We start from the raw sequence: 19,107 nt of genomic DNA, 5'->3' as shown, positions 1-19,107 counted from the left end.
TTTCAGTAGAATGATTTAAGAAAACTCAAGGAAAAATAAGAGAACAAGGCAATTGCCCCACCAATACAGACCAAAACATGGTAACTATAGAGATGATGGGCTGAATGGGCCTTAGTTTCTTTATTTTTCTTTAAGTTATGTTTATGACTTGTGTTAGTAGGTAGTGAGCGTTAGTTATGGGCCTGTTTTTCCTTTTTTTATTGTTGTCTTTAGTGATGGACGCCCTACTAAGGGCAATCATGTAATTGTCCTTAGTTTTTACAATAAAAGAATAAAAGAGATGATTGGGGGCCGAAGAGAGGTTGGAACTCTCTTCTTCCCTCCTTTTTTTCTTCCTTTACTTTTCTCTCTCCCATCTTCTTCAATATTATTCCTTTACTTTTTTATTGTTTTTTTATTGTTGTCTTTAGTGATGGACGCCCTACTAAGGGCAATCATGTAATTGTCCTTAGTTTTTACAATAAAAGAATAAAAGAGATGATTGGGGGCCGAAGAGAGGTTGGAACTCTCTTCTTCCCTCCTTTTTTTCTTCCTTTACTTTTCTCTCTCCCATCTTCTTCAATATTATTCTCTTTTGTTGTTTTTTTTTCTTTTTTATTTTATTTTAGATTATTGTAGGTGGGATCTACAACTTGGTATCAAAGCGACAGTCCGACCTTCTCTTCTCTTCTTCTTAATCCCATACATAGGCTGTATGGAGGGTTGATTGGTTCATTGATTAACAAGTATTCAGCCCAGTTAGTGGAGGTTTTTGGAGAAGATTTTTTTTTTGATAATTGATTTTTGGAGAAGATTGCAATGCTGGTTTGGGGTCCAAGGCATGTATTGGAGAGTTTCTCGAAAACCCTAACCCTAACTAATTGGAGAGCCTTTTGATTACAGGGTATAGAGGGAGTCTAGAAGTGGTGCTTGGGGATAGCATAGAAGCATTCTAACTATCTTTGAGATCGATCCAAGTTGGAAAAGTTTGTCTTTTTGAAGCCTTTGGTAGGAGCGGCCAGACTTTCTCCCTTTCTCCCATTTTGCTAGGCCCGGTGAAAACCCTAATTTGGTTGTTTGAAGAGCAGTTTTTGACTTAGAACAGTAAGTCTTGACTAGTAATACCCTATTTTGATTTTCATTTATCTTTGTTTGGACAATGGAGCGAATTGGAGGTGAGATGAAACTCTCCACCAATTCTGGGTTCGGTCTAGGAGGGTTTGTGGAGTCTCTGTAGGGACAGTAACCTAAGTAAAGTTGGATGGAACCAATTTTTTTAGCTTGGTCTCACTCTATATAGATTCATGTTTACAGTAGAGGGAAATGGGGGTACATCATTGGAACCAAGAAGAAACCTGCAGAGGATGACCCTACCTACAAGTCTTCTCTAGGTTGTCTTCTTCACAAACTCCATGACTCCAGGTTGCTTCAACCTTCAAAAGTTTGAGTCTGAAGTGTACTCTTGAATCTTTAATCTAGTCTCCTTCCTCTTCTCCATACAACTCTTGTTGGTTCTTGCTTCCTTTTCTTTTGCATTTTTGGTGATGTGCTATGAATGTGGTCTTAGATGGTTCACTAGATATTGTTGTTTAGATAGAAATTTATGGTTTGGCAGTGGTTTGCCTGTAATTGAATATCTTACACTATATATGGTTGGATGTAAAATTTGTTGAAAAATACTTATTTCAATAAAATATTAATTTTCCAGTATGATTGCCACTAAAACACCAAGGGAGGCAAAATAGTATCCAAAGCTAGAGTGAGAATGGGGTAAAATGACTTTACCTAAATCGTGGATGAGATTATAGCCTTTACATATAAAAAGTTCTATTGTATCACTGCCTCCTTAAATCATTCCCATCCATTTTAACTTCTGATTTCATCGGAGTCTCTCTTTTATGTAAGCCTAAAATCTATTAGTTGATTTGTTCTGCCCATTACCCCATTTTGCAAGTTGCAATTAAATATTAATAGATTTAATAAAAACAATTTTTGTTTTCGAAAAAAGTAAGGTATTTTTATTGAAAACATAAAAATTAGGATACAAAGAGGTCCCACACAAGAGCCAAAGCTAGGCCCAAGGCCCAAACTACATTACAACTCAAGAGGGCTTCTAGAACTCAGATGGGCTCTGAACACCCTGGTTCAGAGACCTTTTATAAATAATTATTTTCTTTTTTTGTAGAAAACAGTGATGTGGGCCCTACAGCTACGGTCCCACTGTGTTCGTAGGGTAGAAGGTGTTCTAGTCTTCCTAGGGTTTGCTATTGGTCATTTAGTTGTTTTTGTTGTTATTTATTTCAGTCTTATTTTTGCTCTATTTGTTATGTAAAGACTAAGGGCAGATCTGTCCTTTCCATGTAATGAGCATAACCAATAAATATTAATTACAATGGCGGTGGTAGAACATTAAGCTTCTGCTCTTCCTTTTCAACTCTTGTGTTCTACTGCTTCTCCCTCTTCCTCCTCTTTTCTCTTTACCTTTCTTCTTATTTTCGAACCTGAAATTCATTAGGGTTCAAGACTGATAACAGTCCTGAACTTCTTCTTGGTATCAGAGCTAGGGTTTCTCATGTGAGTCTAGTCCAGCCGACCACATGAGAACCATCTAAGGTTGGAAACTGAGAAAGTAGAGTTTGTTGACTGGTTCTTGGAGATCTCCAGAGGATTAGCAGCTATTTGAAGAATTGCCACAGTTGTAGCGAGTTGGTGATCAGGAAGAACCAGAGAAGGCTAGGGTTTGGGTAACCTTGGAAGGCAGCGAACAACATCCTATTGTAAGTTTTTTTTTATTTTCTGAGAGAAGTACTATTAGAGAAGATAGGTTGGACCTATCTAGCAAGGGCGGCCAAACCACTCTAGGGTTTTATCTTTCTATTCTCTAGGGTGTGGCCTTAATCCTACGGCAAACCCTAGTACTGGACTGAACCTTGTGATCTAATACTGCAGCAAACCCTAATAGTTATCTCCTCAACATTGATCAGTTTTAGGGTTTCATATTAACCCTACTACAAGCCTTATCCGTACGGTACAGCCTGGAGTGTACGACTGAGAATTTGCTTTTAGGACTGATTAAAACCCCAATTTGTCTTTAGCATATCAGATTGTTCTTCAAACTGTTTTTCGGTTTTCTTTTGGGGTTTCAAGCTCTTCTAAGGGGGTGAAAACAGTTCGGACTGTTGCTGTTGTGTGTGGTTACTGATTTCAGATAAATTTTATGCTTGTTTCATGTACATCTAATGTGAGTACAGATTGATTCTATATTGATTTTGTGGTTGTGGTTGATAGTCCAAGTGTTGTTTTTGACTGTAGTAACCCTAATTTTGAGACTACTGGTTCTTGACCGAAATGGGGTTTAAGAATCAGGTAGAAGGCAGTATTGGGAACAACAATTATGTGGTATGTGGGCATTGTAATAAACCCAGACACACAAAAGAAACATGTTGGAAGCTACATCCTTATTTGGTCTCGACAAAGTTAAGAAGCAAGAAGGGTAACGTTCATGTGGCAGTGCATACTAATTCAGCATCCTCGTCTGGCACAAGAGGCACATTCTTAGAGACCTTAGCTGCAGTTCGGGCTGTTCTTATACAGTTGGAAGGGGAAGTTGGGAACTCAGCTCAGCCACCGCAGTCACCATTAGCCCCCGCCACATTTGCTTTCGCATATTCAGGTACTCGAGCCTCAGCCTGCCATGCCTCATCTCTAGGTACCACTGAACCCTGTTAGGTAATAGATTCAGGTGCATCCGACCATATGACTAGCTTGCCTTCATTTATCTTCTGGTAGGGATAAAGTATCCATTGCTGATGGCTCCCTTGCCCCCATTTCTGGCAAGGGTGACATCAAGCTATCGGATACCATCTCCTTGTCTTTTGTCTTACATGTCCCTAAGCTTGATACTAACATTCTTTCAGTCAGTAGTATTACCAAACACATGAACTGCTCAGTAACCTTCTTCCCTGATCGGTTTGTTTTTCAGGACTTGAAAATGAAGAAGGTAATTGGGACTGGCCGTGAGACGGATGGGATCTATCTGCTCGGGGAGAGTTCTCGTCGGAAAGAGTCAGGGGATAAGAAGTCACTTGTTTCCCAGAGTGTGAGTTCGGTTATGCTTTGGCATAACCGATTGGGTCATTTGTCTTTTCGGTACTTAAGGAGTCTGTTTCCTAATTTGTTTGAGTTTGTTGAGTTGTCCCAGTCGCAATGTGAAAGCTGTGTGTTTGCTAAACATTGTAGACACTCTTATTCGTTGAGCAATAAAATGAGCAATCGTCCTTTTGATCTTGTGCATACGGATGTTTGGGGGCCATATCACATTCCTTCTGTGGGTGGGTACAGATATTTTCTGTTATTTGTTGATGACCATACCCAGTTCTCTTGGGTTTATCTTATGCGTTCACGAGATGAGGTTCCCGCCCTGACCCAAAACTTTCACCAAATGATCCTAACCCAGTTTGATGCCAAGATCAAAGTTCTTAGATCTAATAATGCAAAGGAATACTTTGCTAAGCCATTGGCATCTTACCTTCTTACTCATGGGATTATTCACCAGAGCACTTGCCCTCATACACCTCAGCAGAATGGGGTTGCAGAAAGGAAGAATAGACACATCTTGGAGGTGGCTAGAAGCATTATGTTTACCTCCAATGTCCCTATTTGCTTCTGGGGTGCTGCTATCCTCACGGTGGTATATCTTATTAATCGGGTTCCTTTCCGGGTTCTTGATATGTCATCTCCTTTTTCCCTTCTATACCCAGATGAGGAGTTGTTCACTGTTCCCCTTAAAACATTTGGTTGTACCTGTTTTGTTCAGCTTCTCGATCCCCATCACTTCAAGTTCGAACCCAAGGCCTCCAAATGCATATTTCTTGGTTATGCACAAACTCAAAAGGGTTATTGCTGCTATGATCCTGTCTCAGGAAAGAAGTTTGTATCCATGGATGTCACTTTCTTTGAGGAGACCCTATTCTCGGCTCTCTCCTCAGGGGGAGAGTAGTAAGCGTGGAGATTTGAGTCATTTTCTTCAGGGGGAGTGCAGTGAGGGAAGGGTTAGTGAGGGCATGGTTAATACTTTTGGGGCTGTTCCCTTACCTATTCCAATGGGTGATGAGGGTTGTAGTAGCGAGGGTGGTCAGGGGGATCGGGAGTTGAGAGTCTATCACAGGCGATGCAGGCAGGTTGATCTCGGTCATCAGTAGTCCCGGCCAACTCCAACATCTTCTACGGCTCAAGTCCAGATATTACAGTCCCAGGGCCCATAGAGACTCCTTCCATTGTTGTTACCTCACCCCCTGCAGACGACCTTGACCTTCCCATTGCCATCCGTAAAGGAAAACGGCATTGTACCACATCTACAGCCCATTGCATCTCCCAAATTTTGTCCTATGATCGTCTATCTCCCTCCTACAGGTCCTATCTCACTTCCGTTGCTAATGTCCCTATTCCAAGAACAGTGCAAGAAGCCCTATCAGTCTCGGAGTGGAGAGGTGCAATGCAAGTTGAAATGGATGCCCTGTCGAAAAGTAATACCTGGGAGCTAGTTGACTTGCCCAAAGGAAAGAAACCAATTGGATGCAGATGGGTATTTACTGTGAAGCACAATGCGGATGGTTCCATCGAGAAGTACAAAGCCCGACTAATTGCAAAAGGGTTCACTCAGACTTATGGTATAGATTACTTGGAGACATTTTTCCCGGTAGCCAAGATGACCATCATTCGGGTTATATTATCTCTTGCAGCAAGCTACACTTGGCCTTTGTACCAAATGGATGTTATAAATGCCTTCCTGAATGGGGACTTGCAGGAAGAGGTTTACATGCAGTTGCCTCCTGGATTCTATGATACAAAGGCAGGTAAGAAGGCCTGTCGGCTCAATAAGGCATTATATGGTTTGAAGTAGTCACCTAGAGCTTGGTTGGCTGAAACTGCATGTAAACCTCTGGATATTGTACGGTATTTTTTGGGTATTGAGGTTGCTAGATCTAAAGGGGATCTTTGTCTCTCAGAGGAAATATGTTCTAGATCTGTTGGCTGAAACTGGAAAGATGGGTGTTAAACCTGCAGATACACCCATTGAACAGAACAACAGGATTAGTGCAGAGAGCGAGGAACTGCTTGAAGACAAAGTTATGTTCCAACGGTTAGTGGGAAAGCTCCTATATCTATACCTTACTCAGCCAGATATCAGTTATGCAGTTAGTGTTGTCAGTCAGTACATGCATTCTCCTAGAACTATGCACCTTCTAGCAGTAGAAAGAATACTAGCATACTTGAAGAGATGCTCGGGTAGATGTATACTGTTCAAGAACAATGACCACATGAAGGTCAAAGTTTATACGGATGCCGATTGGGCTGGGAGTGTTGATGATAGAAGGTCTACCTCTGGATATTGTGCTCTTGTGGGAGGTAACCTGGTCTCTTGGAAGAGTAAGAAGCAGAGTGTTGTCTCCCGATCTAGTGCTGAAGCTGAGTACAGATCAATGGCTAACGGAGTGGCTGAAATTCTTTGGCTGAGGTCACTACTTGAGGAGTTGGGTATTGAGTATGAGAAGCCCCTGATGCTGTATTGTGATAATCAAACGGCTATTAATAAAGCACACAACCCGGTGCAGCATGACAGAACTAAACATATTGAAGTTGATCGACACTTTGTACGAGAGAGGGTCTCATCACAAGAAGTGTGTCTCCCATACATCACCTCCAACATGCAGTTGGCAGATATCCTCACCAAAGTTGTACCACGGAAGAAGCTAGAGGCGGATCTATCCAAGTTGGGAATGATAAACATTTATTCCCAACTTGAGGGGGAGTGTAGAGAACACTGATGTGGGTCCGACAGCTACGGTCCCACTGTGTTCGTAGGGTAGAAGGTGTTCTAGTCTTCCTAGGGTTTGCTATTGGTCATTTAGTTGTTTCAGTTGTTATTTATTTCAGTCTTATTTTTGCTCTATTTGTTATGTAAAGACTAAGGGCAGATCTGTCCTTTCCATGTAATGAGCATAACCTATAAATATTAATTAAAATGGCGGCAGTAGAACATTAAATTTTTGCTCCTCCTTTTCAACTCTTGTGTTCTACTGCTTCTCCTCCCTCTTCCTCATCTTTTCTCTTTACCTTTCTTCTTATTTTCGAACCTGAAATCCATTTGGGTTCAAGACTGATAACAGTCCTGAACTTCTCTTTTCAAATATTTTGCCTAGCAAAATTATTTTTCTGGGATCCAAATGCAGCCTAAAGTATATCATTCAAATCCTTAATACATTGATCCATTTCTCTTTTGGGATTCCCCTTCTCTGAGTTTTCAATTACATCCATGCATTATGTAGTCACTGGCTTTCATTGATATGGCAACAATGGCAGTTGACTCTTTTTTAATTATCTATTGGAGATACTCTTTGGTTCCATAAAACGTGCCTAGCTCTGATTATGTTTCCTGGTATACTCAATTATTTGACATTCTTCATCTTATGTAGCCTAATCCTTATTTCAATGTGGGATAATGAAGTTGCATTTGTTAATCTCTTATTCAAGGGGGTCTGTTTTGAGTTGATTCTAGATGAAGCATCCCCAAACTTATTCTTCTTGAAGTTAAAGCTAAGAATCAAGTGCTGTCATTCTAGCTCTGACATGAGTTTTCTTTGATAAATATGGGTGGTTTTTATGACTGCACAGAAAGAGCTAAGAAGGATATAAAAAATTTCACATAATGAGAAACATTGCACCTTCAGAGATAAAGATGAAGAAAAGAAAGAAAAAGATCAATTGCTTTCCCACAAATAAATTCAAAATAAATTGGCACCTTTAAAACAAACATGTATTCCATTATCATCTTAAAATTCAAGTGTAATGACTTTATTTATAGACTTAACATAAGGGGCTTGGACCAATTTTGGCTCAAAAAACTAGAAGATAGAACCAAGGTATATTAAGTATTTGATATTTTAATATAACCAGGGGGTAGGCCTTGCTACGATCGCCCCCCCCCCCCTGTAAAATTTTGAAAAAAACAACTAAAAAAATATAAAGCATGTTGGTCAAAACCCTGATACAATCTTGTCTTTCACCACCCTATCCTCTCTCTTATGGGAGAATTACACTTATTAAGGCCACGCTTGCTAACTTACCCATCTTTTTCCTGTCGGTGTTTAAAATCCCAGTGAAGGTTGCTAACAAAGTGGAGAAACTAATGAGAGATTTCCTGTGGGAGTCGGGAGAGGAGAAGAGAGATCATAGAGTTAGCTTGGAGATAGTTTGTAGGTGTAAAGACCTATGGTGGTTTGGGGCTTGGGAGTATTAGGAGAAGGAATATGACTCTGTTGGGGAAGTGGATGCGGAGATTCCTTATGGAGAAGGAGAAGCTATGGGCTAAAATAGTGGCAAGTATACATGGGCTGGAGCATAATGGATGGGATGCTAGAATCAAAGCTAGGACCACAAGCAATTCTCCTTGGAAAGCCATTCATGACCTGCTACCAGTTTTCTCCCCTAATATCAGGTATGATTTGAATTTCGGTAACTCCATAAAATTTTGGGAACAAACCTAGGTGGGGAGTGCCCCTCTAAAGGATCGGTTTCCTTCTTTGTATGCTCTTTCTGATTTGAAAAATAAGCCAAATATCGTCTTTCACCACCCTGTCCTCTTCCACTTTTGGGATTGGGTGGAACTTGGGTTTAAGAAGGGATTTGAGGGACTCAGACTTCGACAGTATTTTGAGCCTTATTGCACTTCTTAATAACGTTGTCTTAGACTCCACTAGGGCGGATTCTAGAATTTGGGCACCTACCCCCAATGGCATCTTTTCTTATGCTTCTTTCTTCAAAGTCTTAAGTCAGTTCACCAGTCCTACCTTCCTCCCTTTTCCTGTTTATGAGGTTTGGTGCAGAGCAGTACCTCCTAGGGTTGGTAGTTTTTGTTGGGAAGCTTATCTGGAAAGAATCAACACTAATGATCTACTCCAAAAGAAGAGACCCAATACTTGTTTGTTACCTCAGTGGTGTGTTCTTTGTAAAGCGGATGGGGAGACTGGTTTTCACCTACTGGTGTCTTTCCATTTTGCGGGGTCAATTTAGAAATGGGCTTTCTCCCTATTTGGATGTAGTTGGAATCCCTCATCAGACTTGCAGGGCCTTTTTTCCCCTTCTTTTTTCAAGTGGCGGATAAAAAGGGGAAGGACAATGTGGAGAGGACTAAGGGTTGCAGTATGTTGGACACTTTGTGAAGAAAGAAACTCCAGGATATTCTCAGAAGCTCAGAGAGGAGCAGCAGATCTGAGGGCTATCTACATATTAGGGCGGTACAGTGGCTGAAATTTTTGGAGCTTTTCACAGGTTACACTGTGGATGACATGTTGAGGAAGTGGGGTGAAATTGCAATTTGCACACAGACCAAGTCAGTAATGAGTGTGGCTTGGACCCCTCCACCTGGTGGATTCGTGAAACTAAACTTTGATGGGTGTAGTAGGGGAAATCCGGGACAATCGGGGATTGGGGGTGTTTTTAGGGATGAAAGCGGGGTCATTTCTGCCATGTTCTCAGGCCCAATTGGAGTGGGTGACTCCCTTAGAGCTGAGATCTTTGCAGTTATGGAAGGAGTACAGAAAGCTAAGGAGTTGAACATCAGGAAACTCATAATTGAAGGGGATTCAGAGGTGGTGATAGGGTGGCTGATTAAAGATCACAATGGCTTATGGAAGTACAATAATGAGAGGAGGAAATTCAAGTGGCTGGTGCGGGAGATGGTTGTTAAGACATAAGTTAAAAAATCGGCTAATTCCCTAGCTGACGGTTTAGCTAAACAAGGGGTAGAAAGGGATTCACTGTTTTGGGCTAAGCTGTAACTATAGTGTTTTTTCTTTCTTTTTTTTTTCCTTTTCTTGAGGTTCTTTGCTGCTCTTGGAAGATAAGTGTGTTTGTCTTCCTCTTGTAAATCTTCTATTGATGATTTAATGAAAGTGTTATTGATCAAAAAAAAAAAAACCCTAATACATACATACGTGCAAGGTGCCAACCAACTGGGGTCTCCTGCTGGTTGTAGAGGAGATTTGGGATTGAATCCCGCCTGCACCTAGGTTGGGGGATGGGCTACTCCCCCATTGTGTAGCCTTCAAAAGAAATTAAAAAAACCCTGATATATTCGTTTCAATGTAATGGGGTGTATCGATATTTTGAACCTTGGATAGAACTGCTAATTGCTCTTGGACTAAGGCAAACCCATAGGTAACCTATGAAGACCTTCAAAAAAGAATATATATTTTATGGGTACACTTGAACAAGGACTCAAAACTCCTAAGATAACTCTAATGACACTCTACGAATCCTATATTACAACTAAATAACTAAAAAACAATTTCAAGATAGATCCAAAGAAAGACCTAAGTCGCATTACAAATTGACATCCTGCTAAAATGGCCATAACACCATCAAACCACATGGATTTATAGGTTCTTGGCCTTGTTGAATAGATAACTCAATTACTATTTAACAACAGTGAAGTCGAACAAAAGAGAAGTTTTGACCCTTAAACTTCTAAAATCTCTCTAAGCTAATATGACTCTTTAACACCCTCAATTGACACCCTGCTAAAATGGCTCAAACAAAATAGAAGTTTTGACCCTTTAAATTCTAAAATCTCTTTAAGCTAGTATGACTCATTAAGACAATCTTTAGTCAGAGTGATTAATAAGTAATAAACTAAAAATAACTTTGAAAAGCTCAAAATATACCAAAATCTCAATACCAAAATAGTTCCCTTGCTTCCATGCCTGCATCAATACATTTCATGGTTACCAAACACATTCATACCTGTTGGGGGGTCTGATTCTTCTATTTTGCATGCGCTTCGCATAACTGAAATTTTCCTGTTGTTATTTATAACAAGGCAGTATAATAGGTGTATCTGGAAGGGAGGGAGGCTGAGACTTGAGAAAGCTAAAGAGCATTATCTTGTTCGTTTGCAACAAGAATGGGCAGAGGATGCTGAGCTCTCAAGTTGTGTACCAAATAATAACATTGATGAAGATAACAACATGGGCTCATCAAGGAAGCCAAAGAAGCTCCTGACACCAGAGAAAATGCAGCTTCGTATTTTCTTTCCTAGATTGCAAAAGGTAAGCTCCTATACTTTGTGTAGGTGTCAAGTCATTGGCAGAATTTTTTGAGAAAATTTCAATTATCGTTCTCTCTCTCTCTCTCTCTCTCCCCCCCAACTCCATGTGCATGTCTGCAGCCATTAGTTGCCAGTTACCACTTAGATTTGGTGCTTAAAGGTTCATTTCTCTCATGGTGACATGCTTGAAAATCATTTCCTTTGCGTATTCTGACCTACTTAGTGCAGGTTAAATCATTGCCTTATGGTGGAACTGGCAAGCACAAGTACAGTTTCCAACGTGTTGATGTTCCTTCTCTGCCAATTCACTTTTGTGACTGCGATGAACATCTTAATGCTTCTGAAATTACAAATGGAAACCATGGTACTGTTGAACCTGAAAGTGGAGTTATAGGCAAGGAAGAGTTGAATATGATGACTTCGGTTATGAATAAGCTCTTCAAGAGGGAGTATAATCTCAATTGTACAACTGAAAATAGCGTGAACAGATTGGGTAATGGAGGCAATTCTGATCAACTGGTTGATGATGTGGCATTTAATGGAAGTGAATCAGATGAAGAAACAGATGTAGATAATCTTGTGATGAACATGGTAACTAGCAGAAATGATGGAATAGGCTTGACTGCAAGTCGGACAAAGAGAACTCCTTTAACTGAGCTGGTAAGCTAGTTTCAAACTATTTGAGTACAATTATCCTTGGCATTCATCCATAGAGTTTATGTAATCTAAATCTAAATGAAACAAATTCTATTTCCATTGCTTCATGCATGCAAAAACAAGTAATATTTTTATCTATTGTTCTTTTATTTCCTTCTAACCTGTTTCTTGATATGCAGGGATCAAAAGTTGGACAAATCCAAGCTTCTAAAAATGAGCCAACCCAGAAAGCATTCAAACCTCAGAAATTGAAAAGGAAGAATGGTGGACATGATGATTCAGATCTGACCACAAATAAGAAATCACATTTACTTCCAGAAGACGAGAGCCATCAAGATGATTTTGCATCCATCAGAACTGAAAAGAAAGGTCTCTCTAGAACCTATTCTGAAGAGGCTGAATGCCTTACTGAAGCTCAGTCTGTCAAGCTACTTGAATCTGCATTTAATAAATCTGCAGAGAAATCAGGAACTCATTCAACTGAGCCAGGGGCTGTTGCTGAAAATCAGGCTAGCAAGCCAAATACACAGTCAACCAGAGGTCTTTCATGGGTACAGAAGTCCTCGTGGAGAGAACTGGTAGGTGAGATGGGCAACAATTCATTCAGCATTTCACACATTTTGCCAGCAATTCCTTCCATCATACAAGAACCAAAAAAGCCAGATGGCATGGACATTTCTCACTTCACTGAGATCAGACATCAAAGTACCGTAGATCAGGCAAGAAACAAATATACTGGGGACAGTTCTAAAGCTTCGGGAATTGGGAAGGATGGAATTCCCAAGGACAAGGTTACAGCTCCCGGTGGCTCCTCTATGATGCCTTCGAGTGAAAAAGAGGTGACAACCTCCAGTTTGGAAGCAGTCCAAAGTGTTTCAGAGAAAAACAAGCAGATTGTCAAAGATGAAAATAATGATACCGAAACTCCAGAAAAGAAATCCAATTGGATACCAAGGAAAACATCTTTAGGAGAGGCTGGCATTGCCGAATTTTGCACCTTCATGAAGAGTGCTGTTTCAGAAAAGGAGTGGATGAAAACTAGAGCTGCTCTCAGCGGGTCCTTAAAGAAGAATGGTGAGAAGTAATAGGATTCCTCCAAACGTGTCTAAAAGTTGAGAAGTGGTGGCACAGTGCTGACTGATAGAATTGAGAAGGAAATTACATTCAATCAAAATTATGTCCCATTATTTGTTATTCTTGAACACCAATTTCAAAAATTCGAGTAATGTCACAAAGAAGTCCAGTTCTGCTACCTAGGTTTTCTCAAATTTCCATTATCTAGGTTAGCCAACTTACAACTGTGCATTATTGTTTAACCGGAAAGTTAATTTTTCCAGGCTGTTTCACACCTTTGAGACTGCCATATTGCAATACTCGTAAAAGAATCTCTGGAATTATCCAGCGGAGGGAATCGGATTAAATTTCAAAAAATCAGAACGAATAATCAAAGTTTCTCCTGTTGAGACAGCAGACTATAGACACTCGTTTACATGCTAATTTTCTGTATATTTTTTCGTCAAGGATTCACATGCTGAATTCACATGCTGCAAATGCAAATCAATTACTTGGATGATAGACAAGAATTTAATAATCTGCTCAAACTAGATATTTGCAAATGCAAATATGTTTGTCCCTATGGCTCTCCTTTTGCGTGACATGTTTGTCCCTATGGCTGAGTTTGAAAGGAGTACAAATGCAAATATGTAGAGTGCAAAACTTTATATTTTGTATTATTTTGTATGTATTTATGCTGTACATATTTGCATTTGTACTCTTTCCAAACTGAGCCTATGAATTCCATGCCACAATTACAGTGGGATGGATAGGGCTGTGCTGGGTCACGCTTAGCAACCCTATATCTATATCTGTATATATTATTTATTTATTAATTTCAAGGTGAATGCAATGTAATAATGATTGAAAGCAATAATGTGAAATGCAGAAAATACAAAGACAACAAGATTGAGACTGAATATTAGCAAGAAATAACGAAAATGAATGTAGAACAAGAACATATAGTGCCAATAAACTCGATCCATGTTCTCTTTTTAGGCAACTTGAGATTTTAATTATGCTAGTTAGATCAGTTGGACTTATAGTGCCAATAAGACCTTATATTGTTCAATATCAGAACATCCAATTACATTCAATTAGAACATTATTAGCTAATCAAATACAACTGTATAAATGATAAGCAATGAAATGCCTCTTCAAGTTTGATATGCAAATACAAACTAAACTATTTAAATGCAAGAGAATGGATAATAAAATATGGGCTATAACACTAGACTCAAGTTTCTTACTAAAAATCAATTTTAGCACAAATGGATATTCAACTTTTTTTACAAAGATGAAACTCTTTTTGCTTAGAATATTTTCACTCTCTTTTCTCTTTTGCTTTTACCCTCTTTCTCAGAACCTTTTTGCTCAATTCACTTTACCACATTTTTCATCTCAAATTCAGCATAAATATCATGAATCAAGGTTAAAGAGATCGTGATGATCAATTGGGATATGATCAATTCACTCTAGGAAGCATTCAGAACCTGTTCCCAACAATATTGGAGGCTTATGAGAAGAGGAACTATTGAGCCTTCAAACAACCAAAAAATTGATATTTCATTGTGAAGCAAACTATTATGACCAAGTAGTTAATTACTTCATCATGTTCGAGGTAAGAAATAGACTATTAAGACCAAGTAGTTGATAATTACCTGCAAGAGAATCTCGTTTCTGTAGTAATCAACTATTACCTTTTGGTAGTCGACTATTAGGTAAAATTCAAGCTTGGTTGTTAAACTTATTCAACTACTAAGTGACACTAGGCTTAGTTGTCAGCTTGTCACAACTAGTCAACTACTACCTTTTACCTTTTATGTAGTTAACTACTAAGTAACACCAAGCTCAGCTATCATAGTTAGTTGACTATTAAGAGTAACCTAACATTAGATCACTCAAATAGGCGACTCTTATGATTTGAGAGTTAAATCCTTGGGCTACCAAGCTTAGATTTTTGATATTTTTATCTAAAATAAAATCTGGGAAAAGCCTAAGAACCTTTTCTAACTTAGCCATTGGTCTCTAAAATTTTGATAAAACCGAGATAGGTATGAGTTTAATCCATTGTTGTTCTTCCTTACAATCTAATTACATTAAGTCCTAATGGACGTAATAAATTTCTAGACTTACTCTAGAATTTCCTGCATATATATAAGAGTAGGCATGCATTCTCTGAATAACCTTCAGTCCATCTAAGGGGATGATTAGTATGTTCATACATATTTCAAATTGCAAGGTAGTGGAGATGTTGGTCTATACCTTGAAAGTTTGAGGAGTTGGTCAGTTAAACTAACAGATAGCAAAGGGAGAGATAATGAAGAAAGAGAGGAAATTGGTTAGAAGTCCCCAAAACTGGGTATGGGACTCCTATTTTGTAGAGTTTGGATGAGATGCATTCTAGGAGCTTCTTGCACTAGAACTTTCTTACTCTTTTCCTTTCTGGTTTTATCCCTTATTCTGGAATGCCTCTTTACTTATTTAATGCACATGTTTAATTAACATTCTAGAATACTCATGGCCTAAACTGAATGCTTTGTTCTAGAATATTTTAGCACATGATGTCTAACACTTGGACTTCTAATTGATTGGTCAAAGAAATGGTCCAATCGGACACGGTTTCAGCCTGAGTCAGTCGGGTCCACATAATTAAGCATTGTCATCCTCTTACATTAGACCCCCTGCTCAGCTTTGGTTGCTTGCAAACCATGCTGAGCAAAACTTTGTTATTCACAGTGTACCAATCTTTGATGTGAGAATGCCATGAGTTTGTTTTATGAGCTTATAAGTTGGGCATGGCAAAGCGAATTTGTGTACTATGGATTCATATTGCCCTTAGAACGACGCTTATACTTGTGCAATGTCATTCTCTTACATTAGCCCCCTGATCAACTTTGGTTGCTTGCAAATCACACTGAACACAACTTTGCTATTCATGGTTTATAGATCTTTGATGCGAGAATGCCATGAGTTTGTCTTATGAGATTGAAAGTTGGGTACTTCATATTTCCCTTAAGAATGATGTTTTTTTGCTTGCTTTTGGGTAAGTTTTCTTACCAATCTAAGCATAACTTTTGCTTTTATGTTGTTTGGTGTACAATGTTTGGAGTACAATGTTTGGACTTTGCACATGTGGTGCTCTTGCAGTTTGCTTGTGGTTCTAGCATTTTTTACTTCTTTGGTAACTATTAGCCCCCAAAATTCCAAAGAATTTTACAAGTGATTAATCTCCAAAATTTTGAGGAATTTTTATAATGATTAGTGTCTAAAACGAGGTCAAAATCAACCCCACATTTTCTAAAAGTTCAAGTAAAATTACCCTCCAAATTTTCTGAAAATTTAAGCAAAACCAACCTTCAAATTTTCTAAAAATGTAAGCAAAATCAGTTCCCATTTGTTTGGAAGGGGTCATCCCCTAGTATTGGTGGGATGGCATTAAGGGGATGTTCTTTTTTTTTTTGGATTTTGAGAGGGGGAAAAGTTGGTCAATGGGATTTTGGTTCCCATTGACCGAGAATCCCATGTTCATTTTTCAGATTTATGTGGGGACCAGGGAAAGTTTATTTTCCTGGGTATCACTTATCCGGTTAAGTATTCATCTCTTAGGTGGGTAAATAACATTCCCACCTAGGGGAAAGTTGCTAACACTTGAATGGAACAAAAATACTCATTTTAATAATGGATTTTTATGGCTAAAATGGTTATTACCTTATTTACCTAAGAAATAAAAGAACATGGGTAAACAAACATACCCGGATAAGTATTTCCCAGGAAAAACTTACCTAAGTAATTGCATTTACCCGGATAAATAACTTGAGGAAAAGCAAACAGGGCCTAAATGTTTCTGAAAATTTAAGTAGTGTAGGGCTATGAATATTAGATGTTTCATGTGGTAGTGTGGGGTTGCATATCATAACCAAGTTATGAGGCTGAATTGGCAAAACTAAATATACAATTTGGGGACTTGTGTTGTGTGGGTAGCTTTACGGTATTGAATCATACATCATGGGAATATAGCCTGTTATGACATGGGAATATGGCATGGAATTCACTAGTGCTGATCGAATGTGTAATGTTGTGACTATTAGTATGAGTGTGGGTATGATTATTTGTACTTGAATAAGTGATGACGCATGTGCATATGCAATGCTAAGTACGGAATGTGCTGAGTATGAATGTGAATATAATCATATATATATATATAAATGCGAATGAGGATGTATTGGCTTCTGAAAAATTTCTTTACTAAAATACCCTTCCTCTTGAATTTAATCCATCTTCATTAAAATGACAGAAAATGTAATTAAAATAATACCATTAAGTACATTCGATTACCTCTCATTAAGCCTCACATTTAAGTCATTAAATAAATCACATTCTTTCTCATTAAATCCAAAATTTATACTTTTGTTTATCATCATTAAATTCCACTAATATATCCATACATAATAGTTATTAATAGAATGGAATTTTATATTTTTAAAATAAACATAGAAATGAAATCATATTTTTCATCTAGGTGGTGGGTAAGTAGTTCAACCATTTGGGTCAAATAGATAATTTTATGATGTCATAAATAAATAATACAAGTCTAGAAATATAAAAAAAATACTTCTATTTATCATCATTAAATTCCACTAATAAATCCATACACAATAATTATAAATAGAATGAAATTTTATATTTTTAAAATAAACCTAAAAAACGAAATCATATTTTCCATCTAGATCATGGGTAAGTACTTCAACTATTTGGGTCAAATGGATAATTTCGTGATGTCATAAATAAATAATACAAATTTAGAAATATAAGAAATACAAAAAATTATAGAAAAAAGAAAATTTTGAAAAAATTGGATATGTTTCTATTATTATATATTTGTCATATTAAAAAGTAACTATAATAAAATAGACATAATTTTATTAATGATGGACATCAAATACAGAACTTAAAACAGATGGGAAATTAAATCATCTTCCTATCTTGGGATTGGATTAGTAGTTCAACCTTTCAAGTCAAATAGGTTAACCCATGATGTATAATTAAAAATAAAATTTTTAAAATAGAATAGTAGAAAAAAATATGAAACAATTTTGGGCACATCTATAATATTATATACTAATAATATAAACAAAAATAAGTATGATAAATACAAATTATTTTATCAATGATATAAATGAAATGCAAAATTTAAACCAATTTGAAAATGAAACCATTTCCATATCTAGATGGTAGGTAGGTCAATGATCTAACATTTCAGGTCAAATGGGTCAACCTATGATGTCATAACTACGAATATTAAATACATACATACATACATACATACATGTGAAAATACGAATTACCTTTATCAATGATGAAAATGGAATGCATGATTTAAAATCAACTGAAAAAGCAAAATGGTTTTTCCATTCAAGTGATGGGTTAGTTGTTAAACTATCCATGTCAAATGGATGTTATTATTAAATAATAAAATACATAAAATTCTAGAAAATGTAGAAATTTGTCGATAAGTTTGGATACATTCTATAATATTATATATTCATTATATAAAAAAGTGTGATTAATGAGAATTATTTTCATTAATAATAAAAATGAGATAAAAATTAGGATAAAAAATAAAGAGCATTAATGTCTAACACATGACCCCACTAACCATGTCAAATAATTCAATGATTTAATTAGATGAGTCATTGTAGGCAAGTGGTTTGATAGGGATGCAAATCTGAATTCGATTCAATCCGAAGATCTGATCGGATCTCATAAATATTGATTCAAATCTGAATTCGATCAATATGTTGGATATCCAAATATGATATGCCCCAATTTAATTTTAAAAAATAATAAATTATTAAAAGGAAAAGAAAATACAATAGTTGAAATAAAGAAAAACAAAAATATAAGTATTTTTTCAACTATTTTCATCATATAAGAAGTTTACAAAAATGCAATTTAAATATTTATAAATAAATAATAAATAATATATATAATGGATCTGACCACAATATTAAAAACCAACATTCAAACAATATATTGGAATTACATTTCCTCTTGGTAAATAAGTAATTTTTATTATCTCATAAATTAAACAATAAAAAATAAAAGTATAGATTTTTTTTATAAATTTTTTAGAAAATTTTGAATGTGCATTAATATTACATATCCTTCATATTAAACAAAAATATGTTTGAAAAATAAAATTATTGTTAGTAAATATAGAAATGGCTAAAATACGAAGAAAAAAATGAAGTAATGTCTTAATCATAGTCTATTTTCATTGTTAAATAGGTGAATGGTTCAATTAGTAA

At 37.1% G+C, this 19,107-nt stretch overlaps 1 protein-coding gene across 2 annotated transcripts in view; it reads left to right on the top strand.

Annotated features, from left to right (window-relative positions):
* Positions 1-12,995, top strand: part of ROS3 (RNA-binding (RRM/RBD/RNP motifs) family protein) — a 44,636-nt gene extending 31,641 nt beyond the window's left edge. The window contains exons 2-4 of one of the 2 annotated variants that reach the window (XM_088943545.1): positions 10,863-11,087; positions 11,315-11,746; positions 11,923-12,995. In XM_088943545.1, coding sequence (XP_088799671.1) covers positions 10,863-11,087; positions 11,315-11,746; positions 11,923-12,828 — 1,563 coding nt within the window. In that variant the 3' untranslated portion in view covers positions 12,829-12,995. Of the gene's footprint in view, positions 1-10,858; positions 11,088-11,314; positions 11,747-11,922 lie in introns of both variants that reach the window. The other variant, XM_088943546.1, reaches the window with a different exon arrangement.
* Positions 12,996-19,107: the final 6,112 nt, after the last annotated feature.

This window comes from Nelumbo lutea, chromosome 5 (genome assembly GCF_056320005.1).
Source record: "Nelumbo lutea isolate HS-2025 chromosome 5, American lotus-T2T, whole genome shotgun sequence".
In the NCBI taxonomy this organism is placed as follows: Eukaryota; Viridiplantae; Streptophyta; class Magnoliopsida; order Proteales; family Nelumbonaceae; genus Nelumbo; species Nelumbo lutea.
This window is presented reverse-complemented; position numbering and strand designations above follow the sequence as displayed.